At 39.5% G+C, this 23516-nt stretch overlaps 2 protein-coding genes across 2 annotated transcripts; one reads left to right on the top strand and one right to left on the bottom strand.

Moving 5' to 3' along the window:
• Nucleotides 1–10322: 10322 nt before the first annotated feature.
• On the bottom strand, nucleotides 10323–11130 carry LOC26530066 (40S ribosomal protein S24). The gene is made up of 2 exons (XM_015179397.3): nucleotides 11078–11130; nucleotides 10323–10728 (listed from the first exon to the last, which is right to left on the bottom strand). The coding sequence occupies exons 1-2, from the start codon at nucleotides 11128–11130 to the stop codon at nucleotides 10476–10478; spliced, it is 306 nt and encodes a 101-aa protein (XP_015034883.2). The 3' UTR covers nucleotides 10323–10475.
• Nucleotides 11131–20866: 9736 nt separating this feature from the next.
• Nucleotides 20867–21856, top strand: LOC124461501. The gene has a single exon (XM_047013010.1). The coding sequence runs from the start codon at nucleotides 20867–20869 to the stop codon at nucleotides 21854–21856; it is 990 nt and encodes a 329-aa protein (XP_046868966.1).
• Nucleotides 21857–23516: the final 1660 nt, after the last annotated feature.

Below are 23516 nucleotides of genomic sequence, written 5' to 3'. Positions count from 1 at the left end.
CTTTCACGCTGAAGGTAGGCAGTTTAACTGTTTGGAGATTCACTTCCTCGAAATTTGCTCCCGTTTGTTCATGCACCGTCTGATGCAAACAAGACTCAACGAATGCAGTATACGCCGGGATTCTCCGATCCTTAATGTCTCTGCAACTCATTCCGAATCTCAGCTACTGCCACGATGTAGGTTTCTTCCAAACAGTCTCGGATGTCTTTGACAAAATATCTGACCCTTATCAGCTCATTATCTCGCTTGTACCGGTTGATTGCGCTGTTAATCTGCGTGAAGGTGTGCCAGCGAGTCTAATCTGGCTTCCAGATGACTCTCCGTATGTACCGACTCATCCGATTTATACCTATTCAACGACTTTTCCAGCGAAGTGAGCAATGTGATTTGCTCCGTAGCCAATGGTAAAAGTTTTTCAGCGATAATGAACACCTACCCAAACACATCAACTTCAATTGGCACTCACCCGAATAAGTCGAGGCGGCTTTGAGACACTTGCGTTTTTGGGAAGTTTTTAGGCGATTGTTATTAAAACTTTGCGGCAGGCGACATCACTGCACGCAGAATTTAGATATGCGATATACGAGCGCATAATTTAGGTGAACGACAATTTAATGAACGTCAAACTGTCTAGTGAAAAGACACATTCGAGACATTTTATTATTTTCGATGACATGGTGGATGAGCTGTTGACATCAGGCGCACTAATGGATAAGACCAACAAGATCGCACATTTACAGCGGACTCTTCCTTCAAAGTATAAAGGTGTAATTACTGCGATTAAAACTTTGTCAGACGACATTTGCGTTTGTAGAAATCAAGTGGAAAAGTCATGAAGGCAGTCGTAAGCAACAGAAAGATTATAAGAATATTAGTGGGATGAAAGCTAAATACACACAACACAAGAATTTTTTTAATGCAACAGCAAGAATTAGCATTAAATGCCATTACTGTGGCATAGAAGGGCATATCTTCCATTCAGAGTGATGTGTTTGCGAAAGAACTAAAGGACTTACAAGCAGGACGAAGTCTAAAACCGGAGCTTCAAAAGATAAATCCATTCATCTCAAATGAACAGATAGGTTCTCTAAATATTCGACTTCGAGGCCGTCTTGCAATAACTGACATACCATTGGACGCTAAAATGCCGTTATTGCTTCCAAAGACTCATAATTTCACTTATAAATATATTGAAGATCTTCACTTGCGAAACCTTCACGCGGGAGCTAAGGTTCTGATAGCGATTTTGCGCCTAACAGTATGGATTGTAAACGCTCGCGGAAGCTAAGGTTCTGATAGCGATTCTGCGCCTAACAGTATGGATTGTAAACGCTCGCGAATTGGTCCGAAAGGTTGTTAGAAGTTGCACACATTGCTATCATTACAAACCTGTATTAATGCGACAAATCATGGGTAACCTCCCAGCTGACCGTCACCTGGCCGAACGACCGTTTCTGATATGCGGAGTGGATCTATGTGGACCATTTCTTACGTCGTACCGCATTCGAAGCAAAGTTCCTTACAAAACGTATTTGGCCATATTTATTTGCTTTTCTTCAAAAGCTATTCATACAGAACTAATCTCAGACCTATCTGCTAATAATTTTATTCTCTGTTTGAAGCGATTCATCGGACGATGTGGCATACCCAAAAGGATTTATTGTGAGAATGCATTCAAACGGCAATTCTGTTCAGAACTCAATGCAAAAAATCTGGAGGAATTTAGCCGAAATGCCGGCTTTGAATTCAATTTCATTCTACCGCGTGCTCCTCATTTTGGCGGCTTATGGGAAGCCAAAAATTTGACCTCATTTGACGTACGAAGAGCTTCAATCGATTTCAATTGAAGTGGAGGCGATATTGAATTCCCGTCCAATATCCATTCAACGCGATGATCCCAATGACGGGGAGGCTCTGACGCCAGCACACTTATTGATCGGATGTTCACTGCAAGCGATCCCTGAACCGGTAGTAAATGACTTAAAACTTTCTTATCTATCTCGTTGGCAAAGGGTGCCCTATCTCAAGCAACGCTTCTGGGAACTCTGGAAGCGCGACTATGTACATCAATTACAAGAACGCTCTAAGTGGTTGCATCCCGAAAACAACATAGCAAAGGATCAATTAGTTCTCATCCATGAAGACAATCTTCCACCTCAACGCTGGATTACTGGTCGTGTGTTCGAAGCCATACTTGGTGCAGATGGAAGGGTCAGAGTAGCCGATGTTCGCACCAAGAAAGGAATTATTCGTCGCCCAATCTGCAAACTGGCTCCATTGCCTTTAAGAGATGACGTTTATGTAAATTGAAGGAGTCATACTTAATCCTTCAATGGGGGAGTATGTAGAACGTCATTGTTAATTTGGATTTGTATATATTAAAATTTCTTATATTATTTGTTCAAGATTATCGGAATTTCTACCACTGTATTTACATTAACATGTTCTAAAAGCTTCTATTACATGGCTCATGAAGAGCTTCTAACTCATGAAAACGAAATATTAAAATGACTTCTTTCTGGAAATCGAAGAGGAGAAGACTTATTTTTCCTTACTGCACTCCACATGCTATTGAGCATTGGAGTTTTGTACCATCTGCAACTGGGCAGATCAAACATTGGCGACCGTGACAGGACCTTGCACTTCGCAAGTCCCAACATAAAAACTTAAAAACTATATAAAGTCGTTTATTCGTTCATTATATTGCATTCATCGTTACATCATCTTGGACAGTCATCATTGGACTTTTCAGATTACGTCATCATCAATTTCATCGTTGGACTTCTTCATCATTGGCCTTTGCAAGACATATCATCGTGGATATTTACGTGGAGCCCTATCATAACTTAAGTCAACTTGAGTGTGTAAATTTACATTATCAATTTCCAATGAAACGCAGCTTCTACCTCTCAGACAACAACGGAATCAACTGCAATCTAATATTCAAAGTTTAAGAGCTAGAATCGATCTTGAAAATGAACCTATTATATTAGATTGTCAGTCTCAAATTGTATTTTAAACAGGCATTACAAGTTCTAACCAATATCGAGATGCTAGATCCAGCAGACGCGAATCGGGCAGAGATAGAAAATCTTTTTATCGAAACACAGGCAATCATATTACGGCGCATTGGCGCAAGTAAAAAGGAAAAACCAGAAGAACTTAGTTTCTTTAATTCATCGACTTATCATGGGGGACATCATAATCGGCTTCCATCCCTCAAATTACCTAAATTCGACGGCAAATATGGGGAATTCAAAAAATGTATTACTTCATTTACAAATATGGTACATGAAGACAACTCATTGTCCAATGTTGACAAATTTAACTATCTAATAAGTTGTCTATCTGGCCAAGCTCAAAGCGTAGTCTCACCATTTCAAGTATCAGACGAAAATTATCACAAGGCCCTAGATCGCCTCAACGAGCGATATGACAAGAAAGTCCTTATTTTCGTAGAACATATTTCAAGTTTATTTTACATTACTAGCATGAAAAAGGCAGACGCTGTTACCCTACGTACAATTTTGGATACGGTTTCAGCTCTACGCGGATCATTGTTGTCTCTTGGGTCTGAAGCCGATATATTAAACGCAGTACTTATTCACATTGTTACGTCAAAAATTGATCTTGAATCCAAACAAGCATACGATCGGGTTCAAGAATACGATAAATTGCCAGACTGGGCCGACTGTTATCAAATTCTCAGTCGACACTGTCAGTATTTGGAAGGGTATCTGCGAAACCGACAAGAGGAAAGACCCGTCAGAGACAAAATTCATAGTACTTCAAAAGTATTTGTTGCAGCCCAAAGTAGATGCATTCAATGTCAGTCAACTGAGCATAGGTTAGCATTTTGTCCAGTTTTTAATTCGCTACCTTTTATTGAGTGATTTAAGATTGTTAAAACAGCGTCACTTTGTTTGAATTGCCTCAATAAGGGTCATCCAGAGTCAAAGTGTCCTTCATTGAATAGATGTCGTCATTGTTGAGGTTTACATCACACAAACATGCATAAGGATTCAAACGTCCAGGGAAATTATCAACTAGATGGACCTTCGTGTTCTGAGCTTACCTTTATAACTCTGAAGAATTAGCCAAAAGGCTTCAGCTTCCGTTTCGTTACGATCATTATGAGATTGCTATTCCAGCAATGAAATACGTACACATATGAAACATTCCGTATCTACCAAAATTCGTTCAAGAATATCTCCAGATGAATGGAATATGGAGTTTATCGTGATTAAATCTATATCTCTACCTCAGCCTGAAAAGAGACTAGATGTGTCAAATTGGGCCATTCCCAAAGAAATTGAGTTAGCCGACCCATTCTTTTATAAGCCCGGAAAAGTAGATCTATTGCTTAGCGTAAAGGAGTTTTTGGATCTACTTAAAACTGGTAAAATTAGTTTAGGAATTGGTCTTTCTCATCTTATGGAAACTGCATTATGATTGATCGTCGGGGGTAAGATTGCTAAACCTCAATCAACTCAACACTACACTTGTAATTTAACGCAACAGGAGGACCTTAACTTTTTATTAGAAAGGTTTTGGAAAAGGGATGAAATACATGGAATTCACAATAAAGATATTTCGTTAACCTCAGAAGAACAAGCATGTGAAACTCACTTTCAGGTGCACACACAATTCCTTGATTCAGGGCGCATACAGGTTCGGTTGCCTTTCAAGGAATCCCCTGAACAACTTGGAGACTCGTTATCCTGTGCAAAAAGACGTTTTCTTCAACTCGAAAGACGGCTTGCATCTTAACACCAATTAAAGGAAATGTACATCGATTTTTTAGATGAATATCTTAAGTTGAATCACATGGAAGTAGCTTCGTTAGATAATTTGCAATCGGGAAATCATTACATTATTCGTCACCATTGTGTCCTTAGACCGCAGAGCTCATCAACTAAACTTCGTATTTGATGCTTCGTCTAAATCATCATCAAATAAATCATTAAATGATATTCTCATGGTGGGTCCTACTATTCAACAAGATCTAATCCTAACATTACTCTCGTTTCGTTTGTATCGTCATGCTTCTCGTCGCACCTGAGGATAGAAGTTTCCAACAAATCTTGTGGAGAAAGTCACCGCAAGAACCTATTTAATTATTTCAATTGAATACTGTTACCTATGGGATGTCGTGCGCTCCATTTCTCGCAATCAGGTCCTTAAAGTTTTTATCAGAGACGTATAAGGAGTTGTTTCCAATTGGAGCTGCTGTATTAGCTGAGGATATGTACGTCGACGATCTACTTTATGGAGCTGACTCAATCGAAGAACTCAATGCTAAGACGAATGAAGTTACCAAATTGCTCTCCAAAGAAGGCTTAGAATTGACAAAGTGGAATTTTAGTGGGGCACCAACAGATTATGAATATAATCTCAATATTGACAATAGTGATGTCACCAAGGCTCTTGGCATGTCGTGGCTGCCAACTGAAGATCTTATATTATTTCGATTTGATCTTCCATAGTATAGTATAGAATAGTATCGATCATGGCCAGGCTCTATGATCTGCTAGGATTATTAGCTCCAATCGTAGTACGCTACAAAATCTTGATCCAAGACTTGTGGATCGAGCGCTTGGACTGGGACGACCCGTTGCAAGAGATCTTACCGACTAGATGGCAACAACTTGAAGCTGATTTATCTAATCTTGACATGGTTCGCGTAAATCGATTTGTTAACACATCATCAAAAAATAAGTGTGAAATCCAAGGATTTTCGGATGCCTCAAATCTAGCGTATGGACGTTGCATATACGCAAGGGTCTTGGACAACGGAAAATATGTAACTTCATTGATCATTTCGAGATCGAGAGTTGCGCCCACTCAATCGCAAAGCATACCTCGTTTAGAGCTTTGTGCTTCCGTTTTACTCTGGCAAACATGGACTAAGATAAAACACAAATTAAATTGTCTTGTCAGCAAAACATATTTTTGGACAGATTCAACTGTCGTTCTCCATTGGATTCAAATGCACCCATCAACTCTCAAATGCTTTATTGTCAATCGCGTATCAACCATACAAACTCAATCGCAGGATATCATTTGGAGTCACGTGCCTGTAAAGGATAATCCAGCCGACAATGTTTCACGTGGCTGTGCAGCGCGCGATTTGATGCAGACAATTTGGTTTCATGGACCAAGGTTCTTAACACTTGAGGCATTACATTGGCCGAAATCTGAAAGAAAGACAGATTTCGAGCCCAAAGAATTAGAATTGCGAAACACCCTTGTATTGACATGTAGCACTAGTTATAAAGAAAAGAGCATAGTTGAGCAGATCATTAGTAGACTATCATCGTTTCGTATGATTGTGAGAGTTTTAGCATACGTTTTACGAGTTTTCAACCGAGTTCCTATTAACCGCAATAATACGATAAATGCTACAAGAAACATTTCAGTAGAATAATTTAAATTGGCTTTTAATCATATAATCTCTTCCATTCAGGGTGATGTGTTTGCGAAAGAATTAAAGGACTTACAAGCAGGACGAAGTCTAAAACCGGAGCTTCAAAAGTTAAATCCATTCATCTCAAATGAACAGATAGGTTCTCTAAATATTCGACTTCGAGGCCGTCTTGCAATAACTGACATACCATTGGACGCTAAAATGCCGTTATTGCTTCCAAAGACTCATAATTTCACTTATAAATATATTGAAGATCTTCACTTGCGAAACCTTCACGCGGGAGCTAAGGTTCTGATAGCGATTTTGCGCCTAACAGTATGGATTGTAAACGCTCGCGGAAGCTAAGGTTCTGATAGCGATTCTGCGCCTAACAGTATGGATTGTAAACGCTCGCGAATTGGTCCGAAAGGTTGTTAGAAGTTGCACACATTGCTATCATTATAAACCTGTATTAATGCGACAAATCATGGGTAACCTCCCAGCTGACCGTCACCTGGTCGAACGACCGTTTCTGATATGCGGAGTGGATCTATGTGGACCATTTCTTACGTCGTACCGCACTCGAAGCAAAGTTCCTTACAAAACGTATTTGGCCATATATATTTGCTTTTCTTCAAAAGCTATTCATACAGAACTAATCTCAGACCTATCTGCTAATAATTTTATTCTCTGTTTGAAGCGATTCATCGGACGATGTGGCATACCCAAAAGGATTTATTGTGAGAATGCATTCAAACGGCAATTCTGTTCAGAACTCAATGCAAAAAATCTGGAGGAATTTAGCCGAAATGCCGGCTTTGAATTCAATTTCATTCTACCGCGTGCTCCCCATTTTGGCGGCTTATGGGAAGCCAAAAATTTGACCTCATTTGACGTACGAAGAGCTTCAATCGATTGCAATTGAAGTGGAGGCGATATTGAATTCCCGTCCAATATCCATTCACAGCGATGATCCCAATGACGGGGAGGCTCTGACGCCAGCACACTTATTGATCGAATGTTCACTCGTTGGCAAAGGGTACCCTATCTCAAGCAACGCTTCTGGGAACTCTGGAAGCGCGACTATGTACATCAATTACAAGAACGCTCTAAGTGGTTGCATCCCGAAAACAACATAGCAAAGGATCAATTAGTTCTCATCCATGAAGACAATCTTCCACCTCAACGCTGGATTACTGGTCGTGTGTTCAAAGCCATACTTGGTGCAGATGGAAGGGTCAGAGTAGCCGATGTTCGCACCAAGAAAGGAATTATTCGTCGCCCAATCTGCAAACTGGCTCCATTGCCTTTAAGAGATGACGTTTATGTAAATTGAAGGAGTCATACTTTATCCTTCAATGGGGGAGTATGTAGAACGTCATTGTTAATTTGGATTTGTATATATTAAAATTTCTTATATTATTTGTTCAAGATTATCGGATTTTCTACCACTGTATTTACATTAACATGTTCTAAAAGCTTCTGTTACATGGCTCATGAAGAGCTTCTAACTCATGAAAACGAAATATAAAAATGTCTTTCTGGAAATCGAAGAGGAGAAGACTTATTTTTCCTTACTGCACTCCACATGCTATTGAGCATTGGAGTTTTGTACCATCTGCAACTGGGCAGATCAAACACATTGTATAAGGGCAAATAAAAATAAAGAATCTAATCAAAAATTCGCATTTATTTCGCATTCATGTTTAAAAAAATTAATAATAAACTCGGATTTATACTCGCTTCTGTTGCTTTGTTGCAAAGAAGCAGCAGGAAACCACATGATGCAACAGGCAGACTGTGACATCAGTCTTCTTATTAATTTAAATGTAGTTCACTCAGATGGGATTTTTTTTGGAATCTTTGTTAATCAATTTACACATTACTGTGGAACTTATTTAAAGAAATATAAATCAGACACGCGGGTGTCGAAGTGCACTCTCTGTCTTTCTAACAAGTGGCTCGGCTGAGCTCAGGGAAAATGGGGTGGTTCTTGTGCTCTCCCAACATGCGCTACATAAGTAAAATGAAGCCAAAGATAAGGAATAAAGGACTACAGCTAAATGGTAAATATTTACTTAAGCTACTCGAGATTTCATTGTTGAAAAGTGAAAAAATCGGCCAAAGCTAGATTTTAGTGTTAATTAAGAAATATTCCGCTGCTCTGGCAGCCGAATATTATATTCTGAACTATATTTGTTCTCTAAAATCAAGAAATAATGTAAACTCAACAATATTTTCGATTGTTGAGAATAGTGCGAACAGAAGTATCCGACATTTGGCATCTGGCAACGCTATCTCAAAATTTGACAGCTTCTTTTAGCCGGAAACAGCTACTTTTAGCTGTAATTCCGCTAAAAATCTGATTTTTATTTCGTTAATTGCACAAAAACTACATAATAAATCGCCAAGGCGCACCTGAAGTCGTGCTCGTGGAATTTTTCTTTCCTTTGATACCAAATTTATGTAGTTTAAGGCTGTTTTGGGCCCGAGTAACGTAAGTAAATATTTACCAAATAAACTAACTCAGCAATTCATCATTTCATACATATATTCAATTCAAAGAAAAAAAGGGCATATGCCTTTAAGATAAAAAGATAACATCGGATTTCGTATCCCACTTATATAATAGAAGCATTAACAATATTTCAATAGTTTAAGGCTGTTTTGGGGCGAGTAACGTAAGTAAATATTTACCAAATTAACTATCTCAGCAATTCATCATTTCATACGTATATTCAATTCAAAGAAAAAAAGGGCATATGCCTTTAAGATAAAAAGATAACATCGGATTTCGTATCCCACTTATATAATAGAAGAATTAACCATGTTGGCTAACGGCTGCGCACTTGCGGAGCCCCAAACTGCTCGCTTTATATAATGCGGCCTTCGGATGATTTCCACCGAGGCGGCTTTGAGGCACTTGCGATTGGGAAGAAATGGGATGACCAGGTTGACTTCAATCCAGTTGCTTTATTTTCTTAACCTAAAACGGCGGGCACAGAAGGTGCAACCGCATCAACCGAGATTAATTTCAAGAGTATAATTCAAGTACAGCAAACCACGCTGTCTTACAAAATTCAAAGTTCTGGAAATTTCCATAGAAGAAATAAGAAAGAAAAGAATTGAAGTAACGGATCTCCAAGTTTGTCACTTCAAAGTAACTTGCGATGTTCTTGGTCTCTCTCTCTCTATCTTCGTTCGTTTTCTTTTTTTAGCAAAAAGAGTCTGGCTTCAGTTGGAGCCCAAATATTCTCCCCCCCTTTGATGATGACGATCTTCATCATCAAATTCACGTCCGGAAGACTCCTGTGAAAAGAAAACTGAAACGAGAAAGTAACAATTTAACGCTTAGGTGTAGGGCTGGTGTCATTCTCCATCCAGTTCTCCTGAATAGGCAATGGACAAAGTTTGGCTACCGGTCGTTTCATGAGTCCCTTGACTGTCTTCAAAGTCACCACTCCCACTAGTCCATCGGGTCCTGCATGTGTCTCCATAACCCGACCTAGAGGCCATTGATGAGAAGGGAACCGCTCGTCCCTGATGAGTACTATGCATCCAACTCTTAGATTTTCCTTGGTCTGCAGCCATTTTGGTGTCCTTTGTAGTCGTGATAAATATTCCGAATTCCATCTTCTCCAAAACTGTTGTGCATAATATTGACAATTCTTCCATCGATCAATCAGAGTAACCTTAGCCAATTCCGGAGCAGGAGGTGCTAAAGGCGCTTCACCCATCAGAAAGTGACCGGGTGTTAATACCATTAAATCGTCAGGATCATTTGATAGGGGAAACGGTTAAATGCTCCTATAAACGCATCTCAGGTCAGATCTCCAACTGGTTCCAAATGAATGGCCTTCGTCACTAGACATACGAACACAGCAATATACCTCTTTTGGGATACACGTCCTCTTCTTTTTACTTTTAGAGTTTTATTTAACTTAGTTATAAAGAAAGACAAAAGCCGCTCCAAAAGTAAACATCCATTTTCAGGTGTCGTTTTTGTTCCGCACGTAAAAAAGTGTAACTAATGCATAAACAGCAGCTTCAGACAGAATTGTTAAGATCTCTATTTCTTACCTGTACCAATCTTGGCCTTGGCAGTACCAAGGACCTTCTTCATTCTGTTGCGACGTTCCTTACGCTGCTTGCGGGTCTGCTTCTTCTGTTCAAAGAGGCCGTGACAGGCTAGACGGTATTTGAGTTCGAATTTTTTGGCGAAATCCAAAGTATCGTAGATCAGGCCAAAGCCAGTGGAGCGGCCGCCACCGAAATTTGTACGGAAACCGAAAACGAAGACAACATCGGGTGTCACCTTGTACCTTGTGGTGGAACGACATGCAAAGCAAAACGGAATTCATCTTCTTTGGGACTCCAGTATAGACTTAAAGTGCGAATAGTATCATTACCTTCCATGTGTAACAATCCGCTTGATTCTCGATGCTCAACTGGTATGTTCTCTAATAGCTTTGGGCAATTACTCGCCCACTTCCGTAGTTCGAATGTACCACTACGAAGCATTCCAATCACTTGGTTCTTGACATCCTCCGTTTCTGCAATACTGTCGCCACCATACAGTATGTACCACTACGAAGCATTCCAATCACTTGGTTATTGACATCCTTCGTTTCTACAATACTGTCGCCACCATACAGTATGTCATCTACATACATTTGATGATTTATAACATCCAACGCCAGTGGATACTTCTCGCATTCATCCATATGCTTATAAATTTGAACACATGTTTGTACGATACTTAAATACTGAGGGCTCACTATGGGCTGGGGTAACGTTGAGGTCATCAATGTTGGGATTCGAATTTGCAGCAACGTCTTCCCACCAGAAATCTCCAGTCTGTGTTGCGAGGGGCTATCCCGTGTCCTAGGATGAAACATCCACTTCAACGAGGGTTCACCTAGGAATTAGGCTTGCTCTGGCTACGCTCCACACAACGATATGTGTTCGCGCTTATGGTCAGTTCATGGATCGGCCCGACATTTATTTGGTCGTAGTCCCAAAAGTCCGACATGAAACCATGGATGGGATCGTCTTCTGGCCTTATAGTGGCTAACGCAATAGGTACGCGCTTGCAATTAACGGAGGCAAGAGAGCGCAGGCTTTGGCGTATTATTTTCGTGGATGTTCCTTAATTAAAATTGGAACTCGAAAGCGGCGTGGACTTATGTAATGTCCACGAGGGTACCGGAGTGTTATGTCACTCCACGTGCATTGCTTTACACCACAGATTTGAATGACACGCCGTAAGAAGTGGATAAGCGTAAAAAAAATCAAAGGGTGCCAAGCTGATTACCAAAGGTCCTTGGCATGGAAGCTTCCAAGCTCTTTTTCTAAAGGGTTTTTTTCGAGTTTTGGTGCTAATTTAGCATTAAAATTGAAATTGAATTAAATTTTCAAAGTTGCGTATTTTACTCCTCGAGTTATATGTCCGTTGATTTATATCATAAGCTTTGTCTAAATATTTTTGAATATCAGATCTAATGCTTACGAAATTGTCTAGTCTATCTAGCCGAACCATAGCTTCATTCAGTAGATTGAGGTTGGTCAGTCTTTTGTAGTCTTTTCCATGTGTTATCATGTTTTGGCCAAACACCGCCACATAGGGTGAAATTCCAATTGATTGATGAATATAATTTCGTAAGGCACTGTTTATACTACCAAGAAATTTATATCAGTGACATTGATTGATCGGTTTACTTTTTCAGCCGCATTGGCCTGTGGAGAATACGCAGAGGTAAATACGTGCTGCACTCCGTAATCCCTAATAAATGTTGGCTTTTAAACTGAGTGCCATTATCACTGACTATATACTGTGTCACACCAAAGCAGCTAACGATATCATCCCTTAAGATAGATATTATTACATTCGAAATTTCTTTACAGGTTTTAAGAAGGTAAATTTACTAAAGTTATCTAGAATGATAAAAATTCCGATATTTCTCTGTTTTGAGCGAGGGAAGGGACCGATAAAATCCACATATAGTCTTTGAAATGGTCGTTCGCTTATGGTTTGGTTTCTCATAGGCGGTTTTAGTTTACATGTTGGGTATTTGCAAGTTTGACAAATCTCACATTGTTGAATGTAGTGGCCAAAAAAAATTACGCCGAATACGCTCTAAACATTTTGCTATGCCGCAATGGGTTGAGTTGGGAGGATCGTGAACTGCTCTAATAACACTATCACAGAGTTCTTGGGGCACTAGCAACTTCCACATCTTATCGTTATCCGCTGAATTCCCAGTCATAAAGTCAGTGCGATGATACATAGATTGATCAATAACTTGAAAATCCGGAAGATTTGCCTTTACATATTTGTCTCTCAGAGTTCTATATTCTTCAGATTCAAATACCGACGAGGAAAAGTCAATTTCAGTAAATAATTCCATTTCTTGGGAAGCTATTTCATTTTCAAATTATCGCGACAAAGCGCCAGCAACAACATTTTCACTACCTTTTCGGTGTTCTATTTGAAAGTTATACTCCTGTAGCTTCATTAACCAGCGGGCTAATCGACCGCTTAATTCTTGTTGGTTCATTAGCAACAGCAAACTAGCGTGATCAGTCACGACTTTAAACTCATGGCCTTTGATATACATCCGAAATCTTTTAATCGCCAACACTACCGCAAGACATTCGAGTTTGGTAACCGAATAGTTTCGTTGCGCTTTGTTAAGTTTTTTAGACATAAACGGTATGGGTCATTCGAATCCGAACTCATAAACTTGGGCTAAATGCGCACCTACTCCAAGCATACATGCACTATAAACATTGCATCACATTGCACTATAAACGGTTTCTTATAATTTGGGTGTGCTAAAAACGGAGCAGTGCTAAGTTTCGCTTCTTCGTTCCACGAAAAAGAATTGCCACGCAATAATTCTGTTAACGCAAAGGTGATAGTTGCATATTGTGAGATAAATCGCTGGAACCATCCCGTCATTCCTAAAAATCTTTTAAGCTGTCGCTTGGTTTTCGGCACTGAGAACTCGGATATGGACTTAACCTTGTCTGGGTTAACTCTTAACGTGCCCTCTCCGACTATATATCCTAGGCACTCTACTTTTCGCAGACGAAATTGACTCTTCTGGATGTTAATGGTTAGCCCTGCCTGCTTCAGACGAGCAGATCCTTCACTAAGATGAGCAAGATGTTCATCGAAATGATTTGATAATATCAAGGTAAACTGATACTTGAATTTTGAGCTGATACGGAATAACTTGGTCCATTACCACCCACTCACACGTCAGCAACTTTAAATAAAATCTTTGTGCTGAAACTCGAAACAGAATAGAGAGAAAAGAATAGAAGAAAATAGTCCTAGTATTGGCTGCAAAGGTGTTTTTACAGCCGCGCTCTCTACCCACCCTACCATGATTTTTCTTTCAGCGCTAGTGGAAAATCCCAAAGCAAATGTCCTCATTCACATTAGATTGCCCAAAAAGAAAATCGGAAAGTTACCTTATTATAAATATCATTATTATTCACTTAAATTAAATTTTCCACAATAATTCATTTCTTAAAATCTAATATTTCATTTAGTAGTATCTCTGAGAACATAGTTAACTCATAAAAAAAAACCCAAAACCATTCTATAATATATAAGAAAATTTACAATTTCATAAATGATCAACATATTAATTTGTAATTTCTAAAAAAAATATAGCTCGAAACTTTACCGCATAACGATATATATTTAAAGAAAAATATTCTAAACACTCGGCATAATTTTATGAACATTTCTTTCAAACTTTGACCCACTGTACAAAAGCAAAACGTCACGCCATATGCGTCGTCACATATGCAGCGAATATGCGAATAAACGCAAAACGTCTTCAAACACAAAAATTATGCATATCTATTCACTCTTTCCTATTTTTTGATTCTTTTCACTTTTTCAGTTCATTATTTCTTTTCTTTACTCATGATTTTATTTGAAACAACATTAGAAGTATATAAAATATATAGTGGGGCAAACGGAGTTGAGGTAAGCAACGACAATTGTTTTCGCTCTTGTCTTTGCATTGAATACACTTGCTTAATCTCTCCGACTTCGCTTTATATACAATTTGGTAACAAACAAATTTGATAGAAAAACTCACCCTTGTAGCGTCCGACGAAGGCCTTCGAGCAATTGCTGTAGAGGCTATAGATTTAATTTAATTTTTTTTTTTATTATTTAGTTATGTTCACATTTTTTTTGTTTTTGATTTTGTTACTAAGTCTTGTAAAGCAATTGCTCATGCTTGCTTTTTTTAAATTTATCTTTTCTTTACTTCTTTGTTTTCACATTTTGCATTTTTTTTTGTTATAGATTTTTTTTTATTTACCTTTCAATTTTTCATTAGATTTTATTCTTTTCCTTTTAATCTGCTTAAATTTTGTTAATTTATGTATGCCTTTACTTTTTTTATCATTTCCACGCAACTTAAAAAAAAAAAATTTGTTTTTGCACAATGTGGGTCAAAATATTGCTTTGCGTTTTCTTCTTTGTAAATTTGTTTGCCTTTTTTTCACTTGCTTCACTCCCTCTGCTTTGTCTTTCTTATTACCAATTATTACTTGTACAATAACCTCTCATGCACTTGTTCTAACTTTCGATTATATAACTTTACCTAGATTTAAACAAAAAAAAAAGAAATGTACCACTGTGGTGAACTTGCTTTCTGCAATCAAGCAGTGCATTCGCGGGTCATTTAAATTCGGCCTTCATTTGTTTCTTTTCTTTTTGTTTTCTTTATTTTTTTGAGCTGCAAGTTTTAATCAAGGCACCTCCACAACCACAGACGAATTCTAGAGTTTTCTCGGGGAATTAGTCTGAAAACCCTCTTTGTTTAATGTCCTTGCCTTGATATGTTCCTTGCAATTTCCCTTGAAGGTCTTCTAAAACATAATAACAATTCCATAAACATTCCCTGACTTTAGATTTCACCCATTGCGGATTGAATTTCGCATTCATACTTTTCTGAAAATTACACTGGCTGAAGTTTCTTCTGAATACTTCTTGGCCGATCCTAAAATGAATTTGCCTAGTGCACAAGTTATACTGCTTGGCGTTTTTATCTGCTGCTGATGCAATTTGCTGTTTTATTCCTTTTCTCAGCAACTGCAATTGATCGTCTTTCCTAAGAGGATTAAGTGATTCATCTAATAAATTGAACTTAGTAGACTATAATGAGACCCATGTGTGATCATATCAAAGCCGAAAACTGCATGATATGGAGAACAATTAATGCTCGCATGATGACCATTCCGCAGAGCACAACTAATTGCTGGAATATGTGCATCCCACTCTCTATGATCATTGTTAAGATAATCTGAAATCGCTGCTATGATTGATCGATTCACCCGTTCTGAGGCGTTGGCTTGAGGTGAATACAACGCTGTATATACATGCTTAGTACCAAGCTTCGTTAGCCACGCGTTAAATTCGACCGCTTTGAATTGTGCTCCGTTATCGCTCACTAGGATTTCCGGAATACCAAACATAAAGAAAATGTGATCCTGAAGAAACTCCTGTATTAAACGAGATGTCAATTTCTTCAACGGACACAGCCAATGAAATTTGGAAAAGTGATCCAAAACTATTACCAACCCAATATGGCCTCGCTTACTGCGTGGATATGGACCGAGCAGGTCTATGTATAACCTTTGAAAAGGACGCATTGAAACTGCTGGCTTTCCCAAATGCGGTTTTAAAATGTAATTCGGGGCTTTGGTAGACCTGAAAATATCACAGTTACGTACATAATCTCTCACTTGTGAGACCATGCCTTGCCAATAAAAAAATCTCCTTATTAATTCTAGCCATTCCTCCATGTGCTGATATAACACTATTATGAGCACTGGATATGACTTCAGTCGTCAAACCAGATGGAATCCACAGTTTCCATCTCGATTCTTGATTTTATAAATTTCCATCATCATGTTCAGTTCGTATATAGACAAAACCATCTTCTACTCGTATATCTGGAGAGTATCCCAGACTACCTAAAAACTTCTTTTTCAAATTCTGATATTCACTATCACTAAAACAGTTGGAATTTAAATCAACACCAGGATAAACTTCTTCTAGTGCGCTTATTTCATCTGAATACATTCTCAAAAGCGCATAAGGTACGACATTGTCCCGACCTCTTCTATGGCTTATTGTGAACTTGTAATTTTGCAATTTCATGGCCCATCTAGCCAACCGTCTCTTAGATGGTTATTAGGTTGCTTCATTAGCGATAAAAGGCTCGCATGATCGGTAATCAATTCAAATTCCTGCATCTCAATATAGCATCTAAACCTATCGATTGTTTCTAGTGCTGCTAAACATTCCCGCTCAGTTACACTGTAGTTTCGTTGAGCTGAACTCAGTTTCTTGGACATAAATACAATTGGTTTTTCTTCTCCTTCGTCTGACATTTGAACTAACGTAGCGCCTATGCCGACATCACTCGCATCGCAATGCACATAGAACTTCCGTTCGAAGTTCGGGTTCTGCAACACTGGAGCTGAAGTGAATGCAGATTTAAGCTTTTCAAAGGATTTCTGAGCTTGCTCGTTCCAGACAAATTTCTTTTTCGAGGACAGAAGCTCGGTGATTGGAAAACTAATATCTGAAAAGTTAGCAATAAATCATCTATTGTAATAGGTTCGGTGTAGAATCCTTTGGGATGTAGTATTTTGGGTTTTTTAAAATAAGACACAAGCAGGTCTTTTTGCTTTGAGTATGGTTTATTGAATAATTCTTAATTCCATTACAATTGTTCTCTATAGCTAAAACCGCGTAGCTGCGCTGCTGCCAATGCAGGCAGAGGAGCGGTATGCTTATGTATAAACATATTTATGTATAAATGTATGAATGTATGTAGAAGTACTTGAAGGCATATTCTTTACTTCTGGGAAAAAAACGGTTAGTTCAGCAACAAGCATCATTGTCTGGCGACGGCAATGGCGCCATGGGTCTGCACGCATATAACGACGACATCGTTCATTTGCTGCAACAACAACAACAACTCTTTGAACAGTTAGCTGCAAACCAGAGCAGTTCAAACTTGTCGATGCCCGCTCGCAATGAGGTGGCTGCTTCGGGTTCGACTTCGGGAAACGGCACGACGGCATTTGTGCATGCCGGCGAATTGCCAAAAATTGAAATAAAACGGTTCGGTGGACTCTACACAGAGTGGCCAGCTTTTCAAGATATCTATGAGAGCACGCACGATACACAACAAAAGGGAGTTAACCAACACTCAAAAGTTCCATCATTTAAAAACACTGCTCGTAGATGATGCTGCCAACTTGGTGCGGCACCTGGCGATAACTGACACGGCTTACAACACTGCTTGGAAAACGCTTAAAGGAAAGATACAATAGGCCACGCCATATTGTGAACTCATTTTTGGAGAAATTTATGGGTCTACCAACGACAAACAAAATTGATGTGTCCATCTTACGCAAGGTATCAGATGGCACAAATGAGATTGTTCGCGGTCTGGATGCGATCAATCATACAGGACGGGACTGCTGGATACAATATCTGGTATTGGAAAAGCTTGACGCTGATACACGGCGCAGGTGGATTGAGCGCAGCATGGGCAACGAGGCGCCCACACTGGAGGAATTCTTCAAGTTCTTAGATGATCGTTATGAGGAATTAGAGCTCAGCAAACGGGAGATTGCGTTTGGAGGCAAAACGCCGGCGCAAATCACACACACAAAACGTGTCACACATTCGATGGTTGCAGTTCAAGCTGGCAGCTGCACCAAATGTCAGGCGACGGATCATAAGTTGTATGGCTGTCAACAATTCATGGATTTAACACTTGCAGAACGTCGTATGTTCATCAGGGAAAAGGCTTTATGTTATAATTGCCTGAAATCAGGGCATATGGTCAAAAACTGTCCATCATCATTCTCATGCAAATATTGTAAAGGTAAGCACCATTCTCTGATCCATGATCCAGGTAACTCAATGGCTTTAAGGAACTTGCAACAAGGAAAAAGGGAGAATCAGCGTAGTCCAAACGCTTCTCATCACGATTTGTCTACAACAAGTCTAGTGGCTCATAATGGGAGTGCACCAGCAACGGTTTGTTCACAAAGCTCTGCGAAATTGAAAACAGGAAAAGGTTTAAATCGAAGCATATTGCCTACTGCAACGGTTTATGTTCAAAAGGTAAATGGAGACTACATTACATGTCGTATCTTACTAGATACTGGGTCGGAACTTTCATATGTATCAGAACGATGCATACAAGCACTTGGATTGCCACGGTCGGCATCATCCATTTTGGTCACAGGAATCTCTTCGGTTCAGGCTGACACCACAAAGGGAAGCAGCACGCTTCAGATAAAGTCAAGGCATTCAAACAATCACTTAACGGTACAGGCTCATGTTCTTGGCAAAATCACATCAACACTGGAAAGGCAAAACATTGACGCATCGGCACTTGATGTCTTTAGCGATCTTCAACTCGCTGACTCGGAATTCACCACAAGCGCTCCAATTGACGTTCTTTTGGGCGGTGAACACGTTTGGTCTACAATCACAGGGAAAAAGTTGTACGACAATACGGGCATACTCATTGCAATATCATCGATTTTCGGATGGGTCATCAGCTCTATAACGATGCCCCAAGCTAACAACGCTTTCGCTTTGACATTAACGCTTCGCTCCAGAGGTTTTGGGAGCTAGAGGACATCAGTTCCACAACCAAATTGGAACCTGATGATGAGCAGGTGGAGAAACACTTTCTCGCTACGCACACTCGAGATGAAAAAAGGAAGTACATCGTGGAACTTCCATTCAAGGTCACTAATCCTGAATTTGGGGATACTCTACAAGGAGCTCTTAATCGTTTCCAATCGGTGGAACGACGCCTACAACAAGATGCAAATCTAAGAGCAAAATATGTCAACTTTATGAGGGAATACTTTGATTTGGGGCATATGCGCGAACTGCCACCAGATGAAGTCAATAATGCACAACGGTTTTATCTACCACATCACCCGGTTTTGGGTCGGAAGCTGAGAGTAGTTTTCGACGGATCATTTTGCGACACCAAAGGCAAATCACTAAACGATTATCGCTTTACAGGGCCTAGCATTCAACGCGATCTATTTGCTCTCTGCTTGCGCTTTCGGATGTATAAATTTGTATTCTCAGCCGACATAGTCAAGATGTTTCGGCAGATTTGGGTGAATGACAAACACCGCGACTTCCAGAGAATTGTCTGGAGAGAAAGGCCATCGGATCCAATCAAACACTTTCAACTATGCACCGTCACTTATGGCACCTCATGTTCACCATTCCTGGCTGTTAGGGTATTAGAGCAACTGGCTACTGATCATCAGCAGGAATTCTGCAAAAAATGCCGAATGCTGCAAAAATCTTACAAGAGGATTTTTATGTCGACGATGTGCTCACTGGGTCAAACAGTGAGGAGGAACTGATACAAAATCGAAAGGAACTTATTCAACTTATGTCCTGTGCTAATTTGGAGCTTGGGAAATGGGTATCAAACACACCTCGCATACCAACAGAAGGAACTGATTCTACACAATCATCTCCAGTCAAGGTTCTTGGACTTTACTGGCAACCTGGTCTTGATACATTGTCTTATAATGTTGGTCTAAAAGGAAATGTCGATTGTACAAAACGACAAGTTTTATCGGATGTCTCGCGGATCTTCGATACACTTGGGCTTTTGGCACCAATTGTGGTCCAATTCAAAATACTCTTTCAACAATTATGGCTTCTCGATTTGGGATGGACAAACTCCCTAAGCAACTATACTTGGCTCAAATGGCGAGCAGATTTGGATATGCTACAACGCATTCAAATACCCCGGTTGGTTGTCAACGACACCGACAACATTGAATTGCATGGATTCTCCGATGCATCTACGAAGGCATACGCTGCTGTAGTGTACAGCAGAGTAATCAACAAGGATGGCTCGATTTCTACATCGATTATGGCTGCGAAGTCTAGGGTGGCTCCGCTAAAGCAGCAATTTCTGCCCCGCCTAGAGCTTTGCGCGGAACTTCTCCTAAGTCAACTCATACGTTCGATAAAGGCGGCACTTCGACATCAAAAGGTCACGGTTTTTGCATGGTGCGATTCCACAATCGTTCTCTATTGGCTATCATACGCACCCTCTCGACTAAAGACATTTGTTGGGAACCGAAATTCGGAAATTCTGGACACCATTCCAAGGCATTATTGGCGTCATGTGGACTCCAAATCAAATCCAGCTGATTGCGCATCCAGAGGTCTCATGGCTGCAGACCTAAAGGATTCAAGTATCAGCTTAATACCTGCACCCTGGCGTCTCATCACTCTTTGTTATGGTACGTCAAACATTCTGGATATTTGGCGCAAGGAACTTGATAAGGAAAGTCACACACGACTGTTTGGCTTGTTTTCGACTGCGGCATCATACATCACAACAAAGGATGGCTGATCTACCCAGCATTCGTGTCACTCAGGCACTTCCATTTGTAAACACTGGATGTGACTATGCTGGTCCAATCCTTCATAAGGATGGAAAGGGGCGCAAACCGCGCATTGGTAAGGGCTACATATGCCTATTTGTTTGTCTGGTCACATCGGCAATCCATCTGGAACTTGTAACGGACTTGAGCACCGACTCATTCTTGGCCGCGCTAAGACGTTTCGTCTCTTTGCGTGGCAAGTGCAACAAAATCTATAGCGACAACGGAACGAATTTCATTGGAGCTAAACGCTCTCTTGATGAAATGCAGAAGCTGCTGGCATCTCAACTACACATCGAAAAGGTTAGGAATGCTCTGGCGAATGATGGCATTCAATGGGTATTCATTCCACCACATGCTCCTCATTGGGGAGGAAAATGGGAATCTGCAGTCAGATGCGTAAAGCTGCATATTCGCCGAGTCATTGGGAAATCTACTCTCACCTACGAGCAGATGCGAACTCTACTTGCACAAGTCAGTGCGGTGGTCAACTCACGACACAGATATAATTATTTGTCGCCAGCACATTTCTTGATCGGCAGGCCTCTCACAACTATACCAGAGGCAGACTTAGGCCACATCCCCATGGGCCGACTTGGGTACTGGCAAAGTATCCAATCTATGAATCAAGACCCTTGTTTCTGGAAGCAATGGCATCAGGAGTATCTTACCACATTGCAACAGCGTCCAAAGTGGACCACTACAACACCAAATATAGCAGTGGGAGATGTGGTGCTTGTAAAGGAATCGAACACCCCACCAGCTCACTGGCATCTGGCGCTGGTTCTCGAAGCCTACCCAGGCAAGGATCAATTGGTTCGAGCGGTTAGACTCAAGACCTCTTCGGGAGAATTAACTCGGCCAATCACCAAGGTTGCGGTATTGCCCCGTTCAGAAACTGTGTTTCAGGGCGGGCCGGGATGTTCAGGAACGGATTGCGTTTATCGATAAGTCAGATGTAGTTGTAAGAATCGACACATACATAAGCATTGTACACACACATATATTTGTGCGCTGCTGCGACAGTGCTTTTTCTCGTTTGGTTTAGTAATAAATTGGCACTCAACTGATTCAGTAGCGAAGGAATACAAAGTGAAGTTATCCAACTTAGTTTCAAGGTACAGTCCACTGCTAGACCAAATCAGTAATGTTGTTATTCTAGAACATGCTATATCCCTCCTCTTTAGTAAAATAACGTAATTTGCGTAACGCAAATTGAGTGTTTGATTTTCTGTTTGATGATATATATTTTTTTTGTATATATATGTATATTGTCATTAAATGCAGATACAAATTTTGGTTTTGTTTGATTATTATTTTTTTCATATATATTAATTGATAAAAATTTTTAACCTATCTTTATGCACTAATTGTTTCTTGTTCTTTGTATCCTTAATTAAAATGTTATCCCTATCCTTTATTTCTTCTATAATGTATGGGTCTAAATACTAACTTCTAACTTATGACCCGTATCATTACGTTATAAAACTTTACCTCCTATTTCTAATTCGATATCTTTTACCTTTCTATCATATATTTCTTTATTCTTTGCTTTATGCTGTTCTAACATAATTCTGGCTCTTTTATAAGCCTGTTCTAATCTAAATTTTGATTCCTTAGCATAATCTTCTATGTTATATGGTGGATTTATATTATCAACACTATTAAAATGTTTTGGTAAGTTCGCAGTTTTACTAAATACCAACTCATATGGACAATAATCATGTGCCATAGAGGGTGTTGTATTAAAACAATATGCGAAGTATCGTATCCATACATCCCAGTCAGTATTGTCAACTGAAATGTATGATCGTAAATATTCATTGAGTGTTTGGTGATGATTGAAGTTATCTTTTTAATTTGCAAGTTTTTGCATAAATCTTCAATTATTGAGTTTTTATATTCTGTTCCCATGTCCGAAATGAACGTCTTCATTGGACCGTACTGCAGAATGAAATCTTCAAATATAGCTTTCGCTACTGTTTTTGCACTTTTGTCTTTTATTGGTATTATTACAAGGTATTTAGTTAGATCGCAGATTAAGGTTACTGCGTATTCATTTCCGTGTTCTGATTTTGGGAGTGGACCGATCGTATCCACAATTACCCTGTCGAAAGCCAGTTACGGCGTTTCAGTTATGATTAATGGAGTTTTTGTGTGCTTTGTTATTTTTGCTTGTTTACACTTATTACATTTTTTTATATATTGAGATATATCTCGTGTCATATTCCTCCAATACTAATGCCTTTTTATTTTGGCCATAATTCTTAATATTCCAGTATGACCTCCTTGTATGGGGTCATCGTGGAACGTAAACAGTATTGCTTCTTTTTCTTTATCTTTATTTGATAATAGGGTCACCGGCTTGAGTAGCGCTACTCTTAATAATTGTAAAATCTTATTGCCCATGTTTTTAAAAGATTCTATTGAGATAGTTTCAAAGATCTTATCGCTCGGTGCCACTTTGACTTGACTTATGTTTAGTACACCGGCTTCTTTTTCGAGCCTTTGAAAAAATTGACCTAAGTCGAGAATTCCATTGGTATACATATCGCAAATGTCAATTCTTGCCATAACTTTCTTGCCATGTTTGAATGTGGTTAAAGAATCA

The sequence above is a fragment of the Drosophila willistoni genome, unplaced genomic scaffold, assembly GCF_018902025.1.
Source record: "Drosophila willistoni isolate 14030-0811.24 unplaced genomic scaffold, UCI_dwil_1.1 Seg506, whole genome shotgun sequence".
NCBI classification, from domain to species: domain Eukaryota; kingdom Metazoa; phylum Arthropoda; class Insecta; order Diptera; family Drosophilidae; genus Drosophila; species Drosophila willistoni.
This window is presented reverse-complemented; position numbering and strand designations above follow the sequence as displayed.